Raw genomic sequence first — 18,433 nt, forward strand, 5'->3', positions numbered from 1 at the left:
ATTAATTTATTATATAGTCTGATATAGAACTATCTGGAAGCAAAACCTGGTAAGGGTGGCACCACTGTGGTAACTGCATGCGGGTCACTGGTTCCTGGCAGGCTGCTGTGGCATACTGCGGACTCGCAGCGTGAGTATAAGACCGCTCCCATCCTGACCTCCCAGCACTGCCGGGGTCACATAGCATTATACTGCTTTATGATCCTATGTAACCCTTACCGTTCTGGAATGTATTGGATAACACTAACATAATGCTGTCTGTGTTATCCAATACATTCCAGACCTCTAAGGGTTACATAGCATTATACAGTACTTTAATATAATGTTATGTGACCCCCGTCAGTGCTGGGATGTAAGCTCCCGTGAGCTGCTGCATACTTGCTCTGCAAGTCCGGAGTGTGGAACTCGTTCGTTTGAAAGGAGCCTTTGTCCTTATGGACACAACCATATTTTTAATCTATGTGCAGATGGCACACTGATCCATTCATTTCTTTGGGGCCATATACACCTGTATTTTTTGCAGATCCACGTGGCCGTTCTGCAAATTATAGTTTTGACGTCTTTTTCTGGTCTGCATTGTGGACAAGAATAGTCATTTCTGCTGATGGATATGAGAAAACCATAGAAGGTATCCGTATGTTGTGGTTCTGTGGTTTCAGGACAAAAAGACATGGTCACTTGCATGAGGCCTAAGTGTATGGTCTCAGGTAGAAAAACTGCTATGGGTGTATGGCAGCAGAATTGCACATGGAAACCTGCAGTGTTCACAGTACCAGCGAAACGTGATATGCTTTGTGGATTTTAAAGGGGTTCTCCAGCTTTTGGGATATCTAAGAATTCAGTTATATTGCTTTATGCCTTAGGCCACTTTCACACGGGCGAGTATTACGCGCGTGTGCAATGCGTGATGTGAACGCATTGCACCCGCACTGAATCCTACCCATTCATTTCTATGGGGCTGTGCACACGAGCGGCGATGAAAATCGCAGCATGCTCTATATTGTGCGTATTCCACGCAACGCAGGCCCCATAGAAGTGAATGGGGCTGCGTGAAAATCGTAAGCATCCGCAAGCAAGTGCGGATGCGGTGCGATTTTCACGCATGGTTGCTAGGAGACGATCGGGATGGAGACCCGATGATTATTATTTTCCCTTATAACATGGTTATAAGGGAAAATAATAGCATTCTGAATACAGAATGCATAGTACAATAGCGCTGGAGGGGTTAAAAATAAATAAAAAATAATTTAACTCACCTTAATCCACTTGATCGCGCAGCCGGCTTCTCTTCTGTCTTCATCTTTGCTGTGTGCAGGAAAAGGACCTGTGGTGACGTCACTCCGGTCATCACATGATCCATCACCATGGTAAAAGATCATGTTTTTTTTTTTTTTTTTTTTTAGCCAAAGCCAGAAGTGGATTCTCCTTCCTTTTGATTCCACTTCTGGTTTTGGCTCAAAAATCTGCATCAAAAACTGCATATGTGATTCCAGCCCTAGGCTACCTGTGGATTTCTGTGTGTTTCCACGCCAAATACTACATGGGTTGCTAGTATTCTGCCTAGGCCAGTGATGTCACGTTCATCGGACACGTGGCCTATTTGCAGCCCTGGGCCCTCAGTGGTCCTGACACTGCACAACCCTTTTAAGCCGAAATACCTTTGTCTCAAAGAACTACCCTAGTTTCTTTACACCACAATTTTTTTTTTTACTTTTTTTTTTTTCTGGAGGGTAGGGTTTCCTAAATCCCCTCTCCTTTGGGTTTATGGATGTTTATTTCTTGTCTTTCCATTTTTGTATAGACATTGTTCAGGTACCTGCCCATGACAACATACTGTCTTAAAGAGGACCTTTCATCTGTTTAGCCCTAGTCTAATTAGGGTCTTACCTTTATAGGACGGCCCCCACTGATGTCATCACACTTTTTTATTGTTTTCAACAGTTAGTCCGCTGTTGTCCACCGTTGATTTCGGCGCCTTATATTCTAATTAGCCGACTTGGTTATACTAGGCGGAGACTGGAGCGGTTCTCTTCTCCCCGGCTGTCGGCTAATTAGAATATAAGGCGCCAAAATCAACGGTGGACAACAGCGGACTAACTGTTGAAAAAAATAAAAAAGTGCGATGACATCAGTGGGGGCCGCCCTATAAAGGTAAGACCCTAATTAGACTAGGGCTAAAACAGATGAAAGGTCCTCTTTAACTCTGTTTTACTCCTTCTATCATAGGATTCGCTACCAATCTTTGTGCCCTGCACAGCATCTGAGGAGTCACGCACAGGCTCGGACTGCCCCACAGGGTTACAGGGGAATCCCCCGGTGGGCCCCTGAGCAAGGTGGGCCCCTTGTCTCCCACTCCCTGCCCAAGTGGCACATAACACATTAGATTTACTGCATTACATATATATATATTCAATGTACCGCACCTCAACCAGCCTATGTTCATATAAAAAACTTGTTAGATTATTTATTATATTTGAATGTATCCATCCGGTGGGCCACCAAAATAAATGTTACTGGTGGGCCTGAAGTACCCCAGTCCGACACTGGTCACGCATGAGACATGAATTTAAAGAGTGCCAAAGTCAGAATGCCAGTTATGCACTGCCACCTCCTGTTTGCACAAGGCATAACATAATGACAGTTTTGTATGGATTGCTCCTAAAAGTCCCTTAAAATAGACCTCATACAGCCAGACATGCCCCCGCCCCATACCAAATGAACGGGCTTGTTTCGTCGGCAAGCACATGGATGTCTGCAAACCCGAATGGGAGAGTTGAACAAATTTACCCCTTGTGAACCTAGCTGCAGGGGCTCCGATGACACAGACTGTTATATCCGCTCTTCTCCTGCAGGTTCTCATTGAGGGTCACGTGCTCCCTCACCCCCAGGCAGCAGGTTGCACATCCCGGGAGCACATTATTAAAAAAAGAGAAGGGATGAGAGAAAACTTGCTTTACTGGGAACACCCACTGGGCTCAGTGATTGCAGCAGACATGCCGAAGGAGGCCGAAACAATAGAGGAGCCAGCCAATAGAGATCTAATATTTTTGAACTAAATATTGAACTAATATTTTTATAAACTAAAAGGGTTGTCTTAACACCAATGTCCCCTTTCAAATTGGAGTCGGCACAGCTCCCCGCTCCAGCCACTCTCAGAAAACGGATGATTTTGCTAGGGAACCTATGGAAATGGGAAATGTTGCCACAGCTCTCTGCTCAGGCTGACTGTCTATCCCTAGTACACAGGGACATAGCTACCGTTGAAGCAGGAGAAGCGGCTGCTACTGGGCCCAAACTCAGGAAGGGGCCCTGGATGGGGAAAAATGGATTTATTTTCAGGGAGCGGTGAGTATGGTGCTCTTAGTCCTAGCACTGGTATTACTCACCGCTCCCTGGTCTTCCCTGCACTGCACGAAGTCCTGGCAGCGCACCGCTTCAGAGCGGGACTATGACCTGACCATGCTGCCCGTAGGAGGAGAAGAGAGGTGAGTTTTTATTTTTTGGGTCTGGTGTGAGGTCTGCATTGAGTGGGGAGCCCAATCGGTTCTAGTTACGGCAATGTAAGTACAGTAAAGTCCGCCATTCTCTACACAGTCATTTCTTACTACAGTGGGCTGACTGGTCTGTTCAGAAGTCCTCTGAACACTCACAGGTGTGAGGGATAGGAAGCACTATGGTAGGCTCCCCCCCTGCAGCAAAGGTTGTGGCTCCTACTTGGGTCCCAAGGGTGATGCACCAGTTGACATGCGCCACTCACTCCCACTTGTTAGCTAACTGCCATTCAGTGCGACTGGTCCTGTCCATCACGGCAGCTCAGGATGCCCTCTGAACACAGCACAATCATTTATTAGATACAGAAACGTCCTAGGCGTAACCACTACCTTGTCCTCTGACTCAGGCCAGCGTGAGGGTATATGGCTCACGTGTGTTATCCCACTTTTACAGGACACCTGTGACATCATCAGTCACAGCAGATGGGCTCCTGCACATGAATGTATTTTTTTCTGTTTCTGTGCCTTTTTTTGTGGCCCGTATGCGGATCCGTTCCCTTTAGTGGGTCTGCATAAAAAAACGGAATTTACTCCATGTGCATTTAACGGACAAGAATAGGACAGTTCTATTATGGGCTGGACGTTCTGTTCCACATAATCCACCATAAATGGTATTACCACGGTAACAGGCTCTACGGTAACCCTTATCAACCGAGCACCTTGTTTTGGCTCCCAATCCTAAGGACTGCAGAACATACAGCCTCCATGTAGATGTTCTCCTTTGTCAGGTCTAGGACCAGTATTGCCTAGAGGTAATACAATTTGCCTAGAATATATACTTTAGCTTTTTATTTTTTATTTATTCATTTTTTGCTATGTAATTATGTCACTGCCTTCAGTACACAAGGCATAGACTGAGTGGCACATTTTTTTTTTTAGAATCCTTGCCCACTTCCAGTGTCACCTCATCTCCCCCTGTGCAATACTATTACTAAATGTCACTTTTTACAAACTATTTCCCAAGCGAAGACCTTCATCAGTTAAAAATTATTCACATTTAACTTAATAAAAAAAATAAAATAAAAAAAACCTGGACTCAAAAGGTCAGAAACTGTCAGCTCAGGAACAAGGGACTATTTGACAATTAGTGCGCGGAAGGATACATGTCATTTCCCAGCGAGTAAATAGAAGCGTGTCAAGCTGGGGAGAGAAGCAGAGAGCTAGAGACTCCCAGGCACATCCAGCATGTCTAAGAAGGAGGAGCCCATGGAGGAGATCATGGAGTCTAAAGTGATGTGGTACCCTGATTCCAAGAAAGTCACCCAGATGGACCAGTTCAGAGCCAGGGTGAACACGAATCATGGGCTCAGTCTGGGTGAGTGATCCTGGGCAGAGTGACAGTGTCACTGCAGGGACACCTCTGCTACAGTACAGAGGAATAGTCCCAGGGACTGCAGACATCTCCTATGAGTGCTAGGTGTGCATATCAGTCTCATTCCTGTACTCTCCTTTATGTATTGTGTGTCACCGGTACCCTTGTTTATCAGCTGGATGCAATGATGTGACATCACTCCATGTGGTGGTGGCAGCCGATCTGTCTGTGCTGACGTCATCATGTGGTGGTGATGCTGTGATCCAGTGACATTACATGGACATTGCGTACAGCCGAGGACTGGCGATGATCACTGGCATGGGAATGACACAAAATCACTATAGTGATGGTATAGAAGTTTAGAAGTTTTATTTATGTGGTCAGATGCTATGTAAGGCTATATAAGGGTGAGTGTACACCAAAAGTTGGCCTAAAAAATAACGCTATTTGGTCCTCGCACCGCCGCTGCAGCTTCTCATGCGTGGATGAAAACATCTGGTGTTGGGGGGAGCAGCCAATGGCAGGCGGGGGCGGGGACGGGGCCGAACCTCCCTAGCGTCACTTGCGATGCTAGGGAGGCTCGTCCCCGCCTGCCATTAGCTGCTCCCCCCAACACCGGATGTTTTCATCCGCACACGGGGAGAAGCTGCAGCAGCGGTGCGGGAACCGAGAACGGCACAGGGAGCGGGGTAAGTATATTCACTGTGAGGTGCCCGACATTTGGGGGACATTTTTATAGTATTGGATAACCACAGATTTTGTGCATGTAAGGCCTCGTCCACATTTAAGTGTCAGTTTGACATCCGTAAAAAAAAAAAGTCAGTTTCATCTGTAAAGATGTCCGTTAAGGATCCGTGTTTGGTCCATATGTCCGTTTTTACCCTCATGTGTCATCCGTAATCCACTGACGTTGCTTAGCTGAAAATGTAATTTCCAGAGCTTCTCCTTTCAGTCTTCAGTGAAAAACGGACGCAACACGGATTCAATCCGTGTTGTAAAAAAACAACCAGATTCTGTATTAGAGAAGGTCAACCAGTATATACTGAAGCTTGGCCCACCAACTACCGATTGGTGATTATGGCACAAAACGCAAAAATATGCATACAAATTTGGCTAGCTCACAGTTAATTTACATATGGTATTTTTACTAAATCAATGACACTGTATTACAAGACAATGTTTCAATTAAAACAGTAAAATCAAATTAAAATATATACTCTTGGTCCCTTTAAATATTTCTACATGCGGAGCTCTTTAAATATTTCTATTTTTATGCGTGAGCTCCGCATGTAGAAATATTTAAAGGGATCGAGAGTATATATGTTAATTTGATTTTACTGTTTTAATTGAAATATTGTCTTGTAATACAGTAAAAATACCATATGTAAATTAACTGTGAGCTAGCCAAATTTGTATGCATATTTTTGCGTCCATCTGTGTTGTCTGTGATTTTGACGGAGCCGTAGACTTAAATGGGTGTTTGGTCCACATCATGTCTCCATGATTTTTTTTTTATTTTTTTATACTGAACCATGGTCAGTAAAAAAATAAATAAAATACTGATGTGTAAACAGACACATTCAAATCAATGGGTGAAAAACTGAAAATGTGGACGAGGCCTAAATCTGCACCGTGTGCAACCACCCTTAGGCCCCTTTCACACGGGCGAGTATTCCGCGTGGATGCGATGCGTGAGTTGAACGCATTGCACCCGCACTGAATACCGACCCATTCATTTCTATGGGGCTGTTCACATGAGCGGTGATTTTCACGCATCACTTGTGCGTTGCGTGTAAATCGCAGCATGCTCTATATTCTGCGTTTTTCACGCAACGCAGGCCCCATAGAAGTGAATGGGGTTTCGTGAAAATCGCAAGCATCCGCAAGCAAGTGCAGATACGGTGCAATTTTCAGGCACGGTTGCTAGGAGACGATCGGGATGGAGACTCGATCATTATTATTTTCCCTTATAACATGGTTATAAGGGAAAATAATAGCATTCTGAATACAGAATGCATAGTAAAACAGCGCTGGAGGGGTTAAAAAAATAATAATAATAATAATAATAATAATTTAACTCACTTTAGTCCACTTGATCGCGCAGCCCTGCATCTCCTTCTGTCTCCTTTGCTGAATAGGACCTGTGATGACGTCACTCCGGTCATCACCATGGTAAAAGATCATGTGATGGATCATGTGATGACCGGAGTGACGTCATCACAGGTCCTGTTCCTGTAATGAATGCTCACCACAGGTCCTATTCAGCAAAAGAGACAGAAGGAGATGCCGGGCCGCGATCAAGTGGACTAAGGTGAGTAAAATTATTATTATTTTTTTTTTTAACCCCTCCAGCGCTATTTTACTATGCATTCTGTATTCAGAATGCTATTATTTTCCCTTATAACCATGTTATAAGGGAAAATAATACAATCTACAGAACACCGATCCCAAGCCCGAACTTCTGTGAAGAAGTTCGGGTTTGGGTACCAAACATGCGCGATTTTTCTCACGCGAGTGCAAAACGCATTACAATGTTTTGCACTCGCGCTGAAAAATCGCGGGTGTTCCCGTAACGCACCCGCACTTTTTCTCGCAACGCCCGTCTGAAAGCGGCCTTAGACAACCTGCACACATTGCGCAATACGTGCGGTTTTTCTGTGTGGATTCCCATGCAGAAAATCCACAATGTAGTACAGCACAAGCAAAGTGTATGAGATCATACAAATCTCATGTACACTTTGCGGATTTTATTCTGCCCAGAAGTTGACCTGCTGATTTTAAAATCCGCAGCATGTCCGTTATGTTTGTGGTTTTAGCTTCGGATTTCACTCATTTCGAATGAAGGGTGAGATCTGCAGCAAAACTGCATCAAATCCGCACCCAAAAACACTGTTAGAAATTGCAGATTTTGGTGTGGATATGGTGCAGAAATGCACATAAATGACCATGGAAGTTTGTGCGGATCTTATATGCTTTCACCCGCACTCATGTGCCGGTGGCCTAAGGCTCTTTACATATAGTGGCTTCTTTACATATAATGCCCCACAGTAGCAGCCTCTTTACATGTAATGTTCCCCCCAGTAGCTGCCTCCCTTTACATAAAGTGTGTATCACTTTTTGTTCAATTTTTTGGGGAAGTAAAGTGATGAAAAAATACCAAATCAGCCATTTTTTTTTTTTTCCATTACGACATTTTTGCACTCGGTGATGCCCATGATGTCATTTTTTTTTTATTGTTTATTTTGATTTTGGGGGAAGGGGGTTGATTTGGATATATATATATATATATATATATATATATATATATATATATATATATATATATATATATATTTTATTTTTATTTTTTTTAGGTCCTCAAGTGGACCCCAACATCAGATTGCAATTGGTATAAAATAATGGAATTTGCCGTATTATCCTATATTGAAATCACTGTATTACAGTTTAGTGTTGCTACCTGCTGTCCTGAACTGTAATATAAAAGTAATGAGCCTGGAAGCCTAGTACAGGCTTAGGCTCATTACATGCATAGAACGCTTTCCCCTATCTCCGCCGTTCCTGTCTCAGAAATGCGTGCTTCCAGGTTTTAGCCCTCTCGGATGGGCCATCTGAGGGGTTAAATGCTCGCAGTCAGCATCACTGCTATTCGCGGACATTAGCCGTGGGTGTCTGCTGCATGAAACAGCAGGCACCCACTAGCTATTACACTTCCTTAGCTCCATGACATGTACATTTCCATCAGATTTCGCGAAGGGGTGAAAGTGTAACTGTCATTAAATTATTTATTTTTTTAAATGTGTAGGTGAAGTGATTATGATTACTTTTGCAATATACTTTATTAGCTGATTTAAATTTTTCACAAAAAAACTAGATCTCAACTTGTCCCTAATCCGTGTTCAGTGCTGCACTGAAGATGCTCAGGATTACTGTTAGGCCCCTTTCACACGGGCGAGATTTCCGCGCTGATGCGATGCGTGAGGTAAACGCATTGCACCCGCACTGAATCCGGACCCATTCATTTCTATGGGGCTGTGCACACGAGCAGTGATTTTCACGCATCACTTGTGCGTTGCGTAAAAATCGCAGCATGCTCTACTTTGTGCGTTTTTCACGCAACTCAGGCCCCATAGAACTGAATGGGGCTGCGTGAAAATCGCAAGCATCCGCAAGCAAGTGAGGACGCGGTGCGATTTTCACGCACGGTTGCTAGGAGACTATCGGGATGGGGACCCGATCATTATTATTTTCCCTTATAACATGGTTATAAGGGAAAATAATAGCATTCTTAATACAGAATGTATTGTACAATAGGGCTGGAGGGGTTAAAAAAACAAAAATAATAATTTAACTCACCTTAATCCACTTGTTCGCGCAGCCCGGCTTCTCTTCTGTCTACATCTTTGCTGTGCAGTAGGAAAAGGACCTGTGGTGAGGTCACTGGGCTCATCACATAGTCCGTCACATGATCCATCACCATGGTGATGGACCATGTGATGAGCGCAGTGACCTCACCACAGGTCCTTTTCCTACTAAGGTCCTATTCCTACATCCTACAAAGATGAAGACAGAAGAGAAGCCAGGCTGCGCGAACAAGTGGATTAAGGCGAGTTAAATTATTTTTTTAAATTTTTGAACCCCTCCAGCCCGATTGTACTATGCATTCTGTATTAAGAATGCTATTATTTTCCCTTATATCCATGTTATAAGGGAAAATAATACAATCTACACAACACCTAACCCAAACCCGAACTTCTGTGAAGAAGTTCGGGTTTGGGTACCAAACATGCCGATTTTTCTCACGCGCGTGCAAAACGCATTACAATGTTTTGCACTCGCGCGGAAAAAACGTGCATTTTCCCGCAACGCACCCGCATCTTATCCGGCCCAAAACCATGACGCCCGTGTGAAAGAGGCCTTAGGGCTCATTCACACGACCGTATCCATTTTTGCGGATCGCTAATTGAGGTCCGCAATTCATACTGGTAGTCAGTCAGGATTTTGGTTAGGGTTTTCACTAGGAGGTGTTCATCTTCCTTCCCTAGTTCTCAGGCCTGATTCCCTGTTCCCCCTTCCCTCCCACACCGAAGCATGACAGTTCTAGAACAGGAGGAGTCGAGTAGATTGTATATAGTTTTGTGGGATTTAGTATAATTTTTATTTTGGGTTTAGGAGCCTTTCTCCTAGATTAATAGCGAACTCTGTATGCACACTAATACAAGTTAGGGATCATGCACACGACCTTTGGGTGTTTTGCAGTCCGCAAATTGCGGATCTGCAAAACACAAATACCGGCCGTGTGCATTCCGCATTTAGTGTATTCAAAGACCACGGCACTCAATAGATACGTTGTATTAACTTTTTGTATTTTATTTTATTTAATCCATCCTGGAAATTATTTATAGCCACTGGCCAACGTTTTGGTCTAACCTAGACCTTGTTCACGGCCTTAGTACATTTTAGCATGCTGGAGGCAGGATGGCGTGCCTCCAGCATGCTAAAATGTACTAAGGCCATGTAGTTTTGCAACAGCTAGAGGGCTGCAGGTTGGGCATCATTGGTTTAAAGCATACCTTTGTCATTCCTTTGTGGATTTTCTATGTTCAGAAAACTATGTTTATTCTATATGTAAATTAGAGTGCAATTTGCCCAGCAGGGCGTTTCCAAACTTTCTGAGAGCACAAGCCCAGTACCTCCCTCATGCGCTTTAAACTGCATGCCCCCTTCTGCTGGTGATTTCGGCTCTCTGCGCTGTGCCTTGGCCTGCTTGTCACAGTATATAGTAAAGGCATAGGCCTCAGTATAATTGCTGTGCAGGCACAGTGCTGGTGGTATCGTCGCTATGGGAGCATTGCACTTTGCACCTGCTGGAGCGAAGTGCAAACGTGGCGCCGGCTAGGAGTGCAGCGGGCGTCATGACCGGCGGGTCTCTGCTGTTTCAAATAGCAGAGACCCACGGCTAATGACGGCAACCGGCAATAATGCCGATTGCGGTCATTAAAGCCTTTAAGATGCAGTGATCAAGTGTGATCACGGCATCTAAAGGGTGAAAAACCTAGAAGTTTGCTCTTCTGGGCTTCTTACCGGCATCCTCTGCAGCCAATGAGAATGCCGGTAATTGATTTCAATGCGCTGGGTCTCTCTGAAGAGACCCAGGGTATTGAAGCTGCAAATCTTATTTTGACCAGCAGGTGGCAGGCGAACATAAGAAATGAGCAATTCTGTACAAATAATGGGTCTAAAAGACCCAAGATTGTTCAGAATAAAAAAAAAAATTTGTAGCCTCAAATATTTTCTGATGACACATTCCCTTTAACTATTTCAGCATCTGTATATCTGACTGCACAGAGGGTTCTGGATGAGATGGTGTTAGGGAGACCACTTAATCTGCCTGAAGCAGTGAAGGAGGGTGGGAAGGAGGCCTGCTGCATGTAGACATGGGCCTGCCCTGGAAACCCCTGACTGCTCTCCTCCGGGTGGAAGTTTTGTGCAGACCACCATGTGTAAGGAGGAACCATGGGTTCCAGGCCTGAAGAGGCTGCTGATGCACTGAACGGAAGGGGAGCTCTAGCAGTGCCCTCACATTGTCTACTAGGTATCACCAAGTGACATAAATGGTGGTATTCTGTGAGACAAGAACTTGTGGCAGCGGAGCTTGTGAAGCACGCTTCCTTGCACTTCTATGGCTGAGTCATCCCACCCCTCCCCAGCCTTGGCTAAACTTTCTTCAGGGCTGCATTTGAGGTCATTATGAGACCTTGACCTTGAGAGTTTGACCAACATTTATCCAGTATAATTTTGGAAATGTCAGCTCAACAACCCATTTTCCCTATTAGTAGACTAAACTCTATTGTCCGTCTGCAACTTATACAGATTGAGCATGCTGTAGCCACATGACCTCAGATAACGCCTCGAAGTATGGGAAAAGTTATACCACAAACAGTAGGAATGAAGGCACAGAGCCTATTAGATTAGAAGGCATCGTGACTAAAGGCATTCCGGTTTACTCTGCTGATATGAACAAAATGTTGGCAGTGTAGCACAATTACACTGTATTCAATGTTATTCGTATTATTTAATAGTTGAGCCATTGGCTATCACAGTGGAGATCGAACAATTAACAGTTTGAGGTGTAATGACCGGTCAGATCTAAATTATGCAGATGACACATCGGAGCTACTGTATGCAGGAATACTGGACTTGTCCAATTTTCAGGAATAGAAATCTTTTTGAATGAGGCAGCTATTCCCTCTCCAGTGTATTGGATGACTTTAGAAGACCCAAGTGAATATAAACTTAAGAGTTAAAAGCTAGTTTAAAATAAAGTTTTTATTTCTATGGGGCCCTATATATATATTTTTTTTTTTAATCGTCTACACAATACTTAGATGCATGCAATTATTTTGAAAAATGTAATCGCTCTCTTTATTCTAGCGAACTACAATGAACTTTACCAGTGGTCAGTGGAATTCTATCCAGAATTTTGGGGAGAATTTTGGAACTTCAGTGGCATCGTCTTCTCTCGTATGTACGATGAGGTATGCCTTCTCTTTAAAATGTTAACACCCTGACGATTTTTCTAAAGGAAAACCCGCTACTTTGGAAATGAATTATTACATGTAGTAAAGGATAATAACGTAAGGCTCACATCAGAGCAGTTTTTCTATTGCATCTAAATGAAGCTTCTTCTGGCACAACTATGAAGGTCCAAATATTGGCAGAATGCTTCGTCATGTGTTTTAGAAATGTTCATTATTCTCCAAAATTGGATGATAAGGTGCTAGAATTTTGCTTCTCTAGGCCCATTTATATTTCAGTATCAGACATAGGGTCATACAGGATCTGGACAGTCAGATTTCTTGAAAACAGATCTGATTGCCAAACTTGTGCATGAGACAGGATTGGATGTTGTTTTACCTGTTAATCCCTTTGGATTAACAAATTAGGCTACTTTCACACTGGCGTTTTGGCTTTCTGTTTCTGAGATCCGTTCAGGGCTCTCACAAGCGGTCCAAAACGGATCAGTTTTGCCCTAATGCATTCTGAATGGAAAAGGATCCGCTCTCCATTCCGCTCTGGAGGCTGCTTGCAGCGTTTTGGTGTCCGCCTGACGAAGCGGAGCCAAACGGATCCGTCCTGACACACAATGTAAGTCAATAGGAACAGTTCCGTTTTCTCTGACACAATCTGGCACAATAGAAAACTGATCCGTTCCCCATTGACTTTCAGTAGTGTTCAAGACGGATCCATCATGGCTATAGAAGACATAATACAACCGGATCCGTTCATGACGGATGCATGCGGTTGTATTATTGTAACGGAAGCGTTTTTTGTAGATCCATGATGGATCCGCAAAAACGCTAGTGTGAAAGTAGCCTAAGTCCCTAAGCCAATGCCCAGGTAAGACAATGTCACAGGTTCTGGTGAATACAAGCTCTGAAAGATTTATTTCATAGTAGAACTAGAAACTGCGGCAAGTGCTAAATTCATGGCATGTCAATGTTGGGATAAGGAGCGGAGAAGAGAAATGATGCTGAGGGTGGTTATACACTTTCCAAATACAATGACCACACAATAGTCACAGAAGAGTAGAGTATCTGAGGTTATTTCTTCTTTTCCAATGTGTCCTGGTACTCTCGGGTAACAGAAGATTATTATAACAGTGGATCTTCCAGTAACATAATGCACCACACCATGAAAACGGCTGATTACACTTCAGCTGCCTAGATGCAGCCATCGGAGGTCACTTTGCCAGAAGAAGCGGGTGTCAGGAGATGAATGTGTCTCTGTGATCCGCTTTGCAGCCGATAGACTTCTATTATGACGGAATGAATAATGGAATTCCTCTAAAGGTATTCCGTTATGCATTCCGTCATAGAATTACGTTATGACCCCTCAGAGATGTCCGCGGAGCCGTTTTATTAACATTACTGAAGAAACACATTGAGCCTGGTGCTGGGAATGTGTTTTTACAAAACCCCATCTACTCTCTGCAATAAAAAAATAAATCTTAACATGATCTTTAGAACTCTGCTAAAAATTTTTCCCTATAGGTGAAAATTCATGATGGTCACGATAACTAAATGTTAACACCTTAGTTACCACCAAGATAACTTTTTACGACAGTCACAAAGAGGCCTTTTTACGGTGGTCCTGTCTAAGCGGAGTGCAGGGACTTGGCTCTTACATGAGTACCGACATTAACCACCTCAACTTCTAAGCGTTTACAGAGGGAGCGGACTCCCCCTTTCTCCTATCGGCACCCCATGAATGACATTGTGGAGTGCTGATATCTGTGCAGGGCAGGTTGGGACCCAATGAAGGCTCAAGCCTGCCTTCAGTGTTTCCCTAGCAGGCTGCGCCTCTATGGCATTGCCTGCTGGTGGATGTCAGTATAGCACAAAAATACATTTCATTTCAAAATCAATGCAATATATTACAGAAGTGATCAAAAGATTGCTTATTAAAGTCCCATTATGGGACTAGCAAATGGTTAAAAAAAAATTAAATCAAAAAAATTCTAATTAAAAGAAAATGCATGTTTTCCATAAAAAAAAAAATGCTTTTTTAATAGAAAAAAATACAAAAATAAAATCCCCCCAATCCGCAATCAAAATGACCCACACTACACAATTAACATGTAACAACAATGCTGTTTTTTGCTTATTTACCACCAAAAAAAAGGATGTACTCCAAAATCATACTGAAAAGTACAAGTCATCCCGCAAAAATGCATTCACACAGATCTGTAGAAAGAAAATGTAAAAAGTTATGGGTCTTGGGATGCGGCGATGCCAAAACATTTTTCTAAAAATTGTGCAAAAGTAATGTAAAAAAATTTAAAAAAACTATATGTAAAAACGTATGCTATTTATCCAGAAAAATAAACTCTGCAATATTTATAAAGTAAAAACTCAATGGTGGTATTGTTGTACCCTCCCCCCAGAAAAAGTTTATAAAAGTGAATCAGTAAGTTAGATGTACCCCTAAAATAGTGCCTACCAACCACTTTTCCAGCAAAAAACAAGCCCTCATACGGCTACATCAGTGAAAAAATAAAAAAGATATAGCTCTTAGGCCTCATGCACACGACCGTTGTTTTATTCCGTGTCCGTTCCGTTTTTCGTGATTTTCTGCGCACCCATTGACTTTCAATGGGTCCGATGAAAACTCTGCTAATGCACCGTTTGTCATCCGCATCCGTGGTTCCAGTCCGTCAAAAAAATATAACCTGTCCTATTTTTTTCACGGAAAACAGTTCGCGGACCCATTCAAGTCAATGGGACCGTGAAAAAACGCAGAGGCACACAAGATTGTCATCCGCGTCCGTTTTTCCTATCATTTGCATGGCAAACTTGACTTAGACTTTTTTTTACTTTCCTTCATGTCTGGTGATTTTCCAAAAATAAAGGAAGACACACGGAAACAAAAAAGGTAACGGATCACGGAACAACGGAACCCCATTTTGCGGAACAAAACACAACAACGGTCGTGTGCATGAGGCCTTAGACTGTGACAATGAAAAAAAATTGCTTGTTCACTAAGGAGTTAAATACAGTGCGACTTTCTATGGACCATGCCATATCTTTTTGTTTTTCTTAATTATAAAAAAAAAATCTATGAAATCTGAGGCACGTGGAAGTACAGTAGGGCCCCATGGTCCTCCATGGATGTACAAAGCAGAGTTATAATACGGCCATGAGCATGAGGCCCTATCTTGACTCATTATCCTCAGCTTGGGCCTTTAGTTCTCGAACAGTTGGTTACCATAGAAAATAATGGTGTGGGCAGGATTTCTAATTGCTTGTGTTGTCTTCAAGTGTAAATGGCCATTTTAGTAATCTGTGTGTGATACGTTTTGCTGTTAAGTGAAGGTTATGGATCCCTTGTCACATTTCCAGGCAGGAACAGTGATATGCAGATTCCAGCTACCTTCTCGACACTGTTTGCAAATGTGGTCAGGGGCATTTATGTGCTAAAGTACATACCCATCATAGCCCAGGTGTACATCTATCTATATAAGGATCTTCTAATGCTATTTCTTACCTAGAAATACTCATTCTTATCTTGGACCCAATTAAAGAGGTAAAGAAATCATCCACCATTTTTTAAATAAATCACGGTGCTGGTCGTCTAGCGGTCTAGACGTAGTGAAAACCAGTCACTGTGCATAACTGCACAGTGACTTGGCGAAGATGGCTGCTCTGCCCGACAGGTTAGGGGCCCAGGGAGGTTGAACCCCTGCAGCCGGATTGCTGAGATTGGCCAGTCAGTGCAGGTGGGCTCCAATGGCGGTGATTGGTGCAGAAATGGACAGTACCAATCACCCCCAAGCTTGGACAGGGGACACCAGTGTTTGGCGTCTCCTGTTAGCACTGAGATTACCTGATATGCTTTTACCAGCCAATAGCAGCGCTAGAGAGGCAGAGGGAGCAGGAAGAATCTGTGCCCCTCCGTATTGTGAGTTGGGACTTGTGGTGCACCACCACAACCATCTCCTGTGTAATGGTGAAAAAGAGGATTTTGTAGAACTACTGTAGTGATCAGGGATTTCTTTTTTTTTTTTTTGTTTATTTGCAGCAGTTCCAGATCCCTGATATACAAAAGGCTGGCCATGTGCATTGTACAGATGGCACTGTATAATGCATACGTGTTATTTAGATCTGCAGGCTGAGCGGGAACATACCTTCGATTTCAAGATGTGGTGATAAAGGTCTTTTTTCAAATCCAGGAAGGGGAGGGCTCCAGTGCTTCTGGAAGTTATAGTGCCCATGTTGTACCAGGTCAACATTTCCCTGGTGAAGTCCCCTGAACAGCAAGGAAGGGAAGGACCCCAAAAAAATTGAGTGTTGTTCCAAAAGCAGGATACAAAAGGACACCATTTATCACTGCCCTGAAAAACCTGGCCTGTACATAAAGGGTTGCTTCAAAACGTACCACTCATCCATGCAGTATTTTATCCTTTATGTACCGTAGGAAGGCGCAAGGGTCCGTTGTTGACGGAAGGTATGTGTCACCAAAGTTCCTGGCCTCGGTGGAGTAAGAGCCAGTTTTCATGTGTCAGCAGCAGTTGCTGTTTGACACCTAACTATTTAGTATAGCTGTATAGCTGATCCGGGATGGCTCTTACTGGGATTAGTCAAAGTGCTGGGTGAGTGACTACTCCCCACGTTCCAGGTTGGGTCTTGACTGGCCTATAAAAAAAAACAGCCAGCAGTGTCAGCTGGGTGTGATTACCTCTCTCTGACAGAGGAGCTCTGGCAATCGCTGGATTGGAATCTGAGCCGTGTGCTAGGCTGGAGGCCTGAGTTTGGAAGGTATGCTCTTTCCTGAGTAATGCCGATCGGGTGTGAACTAACACCTAGGATAACAGGTGACTGTGTTGCTGTATGAACTGTCTAGGTGTGAACGAACACCAAAACTGCAAATAGACTGTCGTACTGTTTTGTTGCCATAAGTGTGAATAAAACGCTGAAGTTTTTTGAATTACAAACTGGTCTTTGCCTCTATACTGCGTCCGCTTGTCCTGTCTACCAGAGCGAATCCCCACAGTACCCTGTCATTTTATCACCTTACTACACTCTGATATACTCTGCACAGCTTACACATTCACTTCTATAAAACATCTCTGGGGTCAGTATGCCCACTACTCCCCTTGAGGGGTGTAGTTTACAAAATGTGCTCACTTTTTGGGAGTTTCCACTGTAAGTACTATCTCTTCAAATGCAACACGGGACCTAAAAACCATTCCAGCATTATCTGCCCAAAAGCCTTATATTGCTCCTGCTGTGTGCCTGTAATGCCATTTATGAGCACTTTTTAAATTGGATCAGATGCAGAATTGTATCAAGCAACATTGGCCTTTTTAAAAAAAAATTATATCAAGGTGGGATTTTCTGGTCACGTATATACGGTTAGGTCACAAATGTGCTAATTTAATTTCATAACTTCATAGGGATTAGAGTTTGACATATCCTCCCTGCACACAGCTGAAAAGTGATAAAATTATTGCTGATTACAGTTGCCACTAGGGGGAGCTCACTGCATGTGGATTTATAACACCTTCTTTGTAGTTAATAGGAATTGTTTTTGAGACAACAACTCAAAAAAATGGTCTTCAATATGCATGAATTAGGGTTGTTGCGGGTATCGAAATTTCGATACCCAATCAATACTTTAGTCCCGGTATCGATACGATACCGGGATTTCCATTTTTTCGATACTGGTATCTCATGTTCCCTCAGCAGCACAGGGGAGAAGGAAGCAGTCTCTCCCTCCCCCCTGTGCTGCTGCTGCCTCCAATGAGAAGAGAGGGGCGGGCGCAATGCGCCACCAATGATAGGAGGATTTTAAATGGGTCCGGACTTTAAGTAGCAGGCTACATAGAGTGGCACCCAGGGATGTCCCTGCACTTACTATTATTCCTGGGCGCCGCTCCATTCGTCCACTGTGGCCCCCATTACGGTCTCCTGCTCCGTATGCTAATTACTACTATCGGAGCGATGGGGAGGAGACATCAGCTTCTCCCCTGGGCATTCCTTCTCCCTGCTGTTGCGCTGTCCAATCGCAGCCA

General features: G+C 43.5%; 1 protein-coding gene across 1 annotated transcript in view; it reads left to right on the plus strand.

The window, feature by feature from the left end:
* Positions 1-4,671: 4,671 nt before the first annotated feature.
* AACS (acetoacetyl-CoA synthetase) overlaps positions 4,672-18,433 on the plus strand; it is a 133,087-nt gene continuing 119,325 nt past the window's right edge. The window contains exons 1-2 of the mRNA XM_040416232.1: positions 4,672-4,866; positions 12,295-12,398. Of these exons, the coding sequence (XP_040272166.1) occupies positions 4,737-4,866; positions 12,295-12,398 (234 nt within the window). The 5' untranslated portion in view covers positions 4,672-4,736. The remainder of the gene's footprint in view (positions 4,867-12,294; positions 12,399-18,433) is intronic.

The sequence above is a fragment of the Bufo bufo genome, chromosome 2, assembly GCF_905171765.1.
Source record: "Bufo bufo chromosome 2, aBufBuf1.1, whole genome shotgun sequence".
NCBI lineage: Eukaryota > Metazoa > Chordata > Amphibia > Anura > Bufonidae > Bufo > Bufo bufo.